We start from the raw sequence: 4,725 nt of genomic DNA, 5'->3' as shown, positions 1-4,725 counted from the left end.
GCTTCGCCTACTGTGCTACGCTAGCTATATACATCTACCAGGTGATCTACCTGTGTGTGTGTGTGTGTGTGTGTGTGTGTGTGTGTGTGTGTGTGCGTGTGTGTGTGTGTGTGTGCGTGTTTAGACATCTTTGTGAGGACAGAACATTGGCATGTTACCATACTTATGGGGACAAAGTGTCCGTCCTCACGCGTTTGAAGACATTTTTGAGACTGAAGATGTGGTTTTAGTGTCAGGGTGACTGTTGTGTTAGCGGCTAAGGAAAGCATGCTGTCACTTAGATGTGCTCATCGAGATATGAAAACAAGTGTGTGTGTGTGTGTGTGTGTGTGTGAGAGTGTGTAGATGCTGTAACACAAAGTTGGTGTTTTCTGGGTAAAGCGCTGTCGATCGCCATATTTAAAGCTGTGACTCCGCCCATAAAAATCATAGAGCTGGGTTCTCTGTGGCTTGTGAGCCGTTGAAGTTTGCAGCTGTCTCTGGACCTGCTCCAGTGCGCAGCATCTTCAGTTTCATCTTATGTACTTTTGATTTGTTTCTGTGCTGCTGTGGTCCACAGTCTCCTGCATTTTTATTCCATGAACTGCTTTGTTACTTAACCTCCACAGCCAGTCCTGTCAGCCAATCGTATCGCGGCATATTATTTTCCGAGCCTCACAGTCGGCGTGTTGAGGAGAAATCAGGACGTTGCCTTGTGAGTGAGTCTGTGTGTCACTGTGTTACATCCTCGTGCAGCAAACAGGACGTAGTCTGTATCAGAGGCACCATGATCGCAGTGCTGACACTTCATTCACACTTTATTCTCCAGGTGAGCAGTACTGATTTTTACTAACGCGGTCCGAATACTCGGGCGTAGCGTGCGGGTAATGTGGCGACAGCTTGCGTGACTGTCATCACAGGAATCCTCCAGAGGTTCTCCGGAGACAGCTGCTCGGGAAAAGGCGCCGCTTTCTTTTCCTGTTCTGTTTTCCTTCATGATTTTAGCTGTGAGTTTGCAGATCGCCGGGAACACCCGAGGTGGAGCTTGTCTGTCTTTGTGAATGTGACCGGGATGAACTGGGAATCCTGAAACTGGATTTTTGTTGCTTCTGTAAATTGAACTGAGATTTGATGTAATCTGTTTGTTTTTTTTGTTACTCTGGATTCACGTGTGCGAGATGACCTTTGAACTGCTCTTGTGGTGAACGTTTTTTGGAATGTCCAGATCACGTCTGTCGCCTGAGCTCTGATCAATGCACGAGTCCTTCGAGGGGTTTGATTGTACAGATCGTCCCAGCGGGCTCTGAGCTCTGACTCTGGGGGATGAATAACCCGTCCCTGGGTTTGCACCTTGTAGAGTACCAGCTCCCCCAGGGAAACCAGCTCATGTCACCAGGGATTATTTGCTGTCTGCACGGTGTTGCAGGAGGCACCGATGCAGATGGTCAGAACGAGACCTCCAGGAGGAGATGTAAACGCAGCAGCAGTGCTGGAGGTAGTCAGGAGGTGCACAGGGCGGCGACCTGCAGGAAAGGATTCTTGATTTCTTGGGCAGAGTTGTGGAAGTTGACAGATTTCTGAGAGCTGTTTCATTCGTTCTCTTGTCCTCGTTGCAGTTGGATCAGCAGTACAATGAGTTTAAATTGAGGTCCATCATGTCAGAGCACAAGAAGACCATAACAGCGATCAGCTGGTGCCCCGACAACCCCGACCTGTTTGCTTCGGCCTCAGCTGATAACCTCCTCATCGTGTGGAACGTAGCAGAGAAAAAGGCGGTGGCGCGACTCGACAACACTAAAGGTAGCTGGATGATCCACGCCGGGTTGTTTCAGCACAGATCTGTAAAGCCTCACAGCCTCTTCCTGTTTCTCAGGCGTCCCCGTGTCAGTCAGTTGGTGCTGGAACTCGGCCGACGGAGTGGCGTTCGTCTCCCAGCGCGGTCCGCTGTACATCTGGGTCTACCGAGGTCCCGATCCTGGGGTCACGGTGCATAAAGAAGCCCACTCCTTCCTGTCTGACATCTGTCTCTTCAGATGGCACCCCACCAAGAAGGGGAAACTGGTGTTTGGACACACAGACGGGAGCCTGTCGGTGTTTCAGCCAGGTACCGACCAACACGAGTTTTGAATGTGTGGACGCCTGGAGGTCTGTGATCATTGTGTGTCATTCCCCTGAAAAGAGAAGGAAAGTCAGTGGATTTTATTTGAAATTACAATAAATTTTATTTACACATTTATATACATTTACTTAGAATATAGTGATTTCTTTGTTTCCTGTAAAAAGCTGACTTGTTAGCCTGTTTTTAGTGTTCGTACCTTTAAGCATTTGTGTGATTATAATTACTCTGAAACGTCAAATGAAATACATTCAATAATTAATTACAGGAGATTACACCTTTAGTCACAGGCCGCGTTAAAAAAGTATTTTGATTTTATATTTGTAAGTTTTCAGTGTTTTGTATCCAGATGAGAGACGTGACGCAGAACACACACAGTTTTCACAGAGATTTGCACAAACATTCGTATTAAAGGCCGTTCTTACAGGAAGTCAGGTGGGTGCTCGTTCCTAATATGGTCGTGACAGCGCCCTGAAACCAGCTTATCCACTCAGAGGAATAAGTGGGAGGGGCTAAGTCCGTTTGTGTCAGACAGAGGGTGAAGTGAGGAACCTGCACCGAGGTCCAAATTTAGATAAGTCAAGTCATCGTTATTTATATAACACATTTAAAAGACATGAAGTGTCGGCCAAAGTGCTGAACAGAGGGATGCTATCATAAAAGGATTAAAATAGAAAGAAAACATTATAGAAACACTGTAAGACATCCGTGTATGTTTGTAAACAATGTGTGTACATGCAAATACGCACACATGCATACATATACAAAAATGTACACATTCACACACAAGCGCACATACGTGAACATAAAATACATGTATAAGTGTCTACACATGCAAGCATCATCCACTGAGATAAAAGACCAGAATAGTTAAAACAGAATAAACGAGGCGTCAGAGAGATCCGAAAGGTAGGTCTTCAGATTCGATTTGACGACTTGCAAGGATGAAGAGGATTTTCTAAAAGAGGGGAGATTGTTCCAGAGTCTCGGGGCGGCAATGGAGAAAGCCCTGGATTTATTTGCTTGTCCAGCTTGAGGGTGGAATCAAAAATGAAACCAAGGTTTTTTACGTGGGGATGTACACGAGCTGATAATGGGACAAGTCGTTTCTTATGAGACTAACAGAGTCCTGCTTACCGAAAATTATAATGTTGGATTTGTTGTGATTTAATTTGAGAAAGTTCAGAGACATCCAGCAATGCATGTCGCTAAGACACTCTGAGACTTTCTGCAGCGTACTGTCAGCACCTGGTTTTAGAGAGAGGTAGAAATGTGCATCGTCTGCATCGGAGTGACAGGAAATCTGGTGTTTCTGAAAAATGGAGCCTAATGCGAGCATGTATAAGGAGAACAAGACCGGGCCCAGAATAGAGCCCTGAGGTATTCCACAGGTGAGCATAGCTGGGAGGAGTATTTGTTACCCAGCATCACAGAGTAGGATCTGCTCTCCAGGTAAGAGGCAAACCATGTTAGAGCAGAGCCTTGAATGCCGACACGTCTTTAGATGGTTTAGTAGGATCGTGTGGTCGACAGCGTCCAATGCTGCGCTCAGGTCTAGAAGAATCAAAACGGTACTTTTTCCAGTGTCAGCAGCTAAAAGCACATCATTGAACACCTTCAGTAGAGACTCTGTGCTGTGGAAGGCTCTGAAAGCAGACTGATATTTATCCAGAATATTATGTGTGTCTAAGAATGAAATAAAGAAGAATTATTCTGTCAAGCATGCAAATTCAGTGTGTCCAAAGAAAAGACCTTTACCCCCTGTTCTCTTTTTGAGGGAGTAAAAGCCAAAAGCACGTGCTGCGTCCGGAGTCTTTAGAGGGGACAGATGAGGAGGACCCTGTCAGTGCCTTGGAGTGGGACCCTTTGTCAACTGACTATTTACTAGGTCAGATCTGAGAGCAGTAAAATAGCTTTTTGTCTGGTCTGTGGCCCGTTCGCCCACAGAAGCGATGAACTGGTTGCCTCTCTTTCAGTGTCTAACCTTCATAACGGCATCCGGCTGGTGGACAGCGAGGCCTTGGCCTGCATCACGTCGTTCTGCTTCCCCTCAGCTGCCGCGTCCGTGCAGTGTTTGGCCTGGGTCCCGTCTGCGCCCGGCATGTTCATCACCGGAGGTAAAGCCTGAGTGTTCACGTGGGATGTGTGTTCCCTTCTGTTTGCTCGGGTGGACGTGGGCTTCGGGCAGCCGGTGTGTGGGACATGCCGCTCTCCTGCTGCCATCTTTTATGCATAGATTCTTATTTGCATGATAATGAGAACATTTGACTTGTGAAGTCCACAATAACACATTTAAGTGGGTTCACTGAATATATTTACAGTATGAAAGAGCCTCCGAGGCGTGTCCAGTGATTTGTTTCTGTCCCTCAGACTCGCAGGTCGGCGTGCTGAGAGTGTGGAACGTGTCTCGCTCGACTCCGCTGGACAGCTTTAAGCTGAAAAAGACGGGATTTCACGCTTTGCATGTCCTCAACTCCCCACTGGCCAAGAAAGGTACCGTCTTTAGTAAATGAGCTGTAACAGCAGGAGAGATGAGAAACACTGAAACAGCTTCAGTTTGAGTCAAGATGGAGCAGTCGGTCAGAGCAAAACCCAACAGACACGCACAACATCTACTGATTTATTCAAAT

General features: G+C 46.8%; 1 protein-coding gene across 3 annotated transcripts in view; it reads left to right on the top strand.

The window, feature by feature from the left end:
• The first annotated feature begins 6 nt into the window (after positions 1-6).
• wdr17 (WD repeat domain 17) overlaps positions 7-4,725 on the top strand; it is a 23,300-nt gene continuing 18,581 nt past the window's right edge. The window contains exons 1-6 of one of the 3 annotated variants that reach the window (XM_013915957.1): positions 7-41; positions 1,596-1,779; positions 1,853-2,083; positions 3,873-3,983; positions 4,072-4,212; positions 4,466-4,588. In XM_013915957.1, the coding sequence (XP_013771411.1) occupies positions 1,635-1,779; positions 1,853-2,083; positions 3,873-3,983; positions 4,072-4,212; positions 4,466-4,588 (751 nt within the window). In that variant the 5' untranslated portion in view covers positions 7-41; positions 1,596-1,634. Of the gene's footprint in view, positions 42-153; positions 809-1,595; positions 1,780-1,852; positions 2,084-3,872; positions 3,984-4,071; positions 4,213-4,465; positions 4,589-4,725 lie in introns of those variants that run through there. The other 2 variants (XM_013915958.1, XM_005753160.1) reach the window with 2 other exon arrangements.

The sequence above is a fragment of the Pundamilia nyererei genome, unplaced genomic scaffold (assembly GCF_000239375.1).
Source record: "Pundamilia nyererei isolate P.nyererei 1_Seehausen unplaced genomic scaffold, PunNye1.0 scaffold00408, whole genome shotgun sequence".
Lineage (NCBI taxonomy): Eukaryota > Metazoa > Chordata > Actinopteri > Cichliformes > Cichlidae > Pundamilia > Pundamilia nyererei.
The sequence above is the reverse complement of the archived record's forward strand: the minus strand, read 5'-3'. Positions and strand labels throughout refer to the sequence as shown.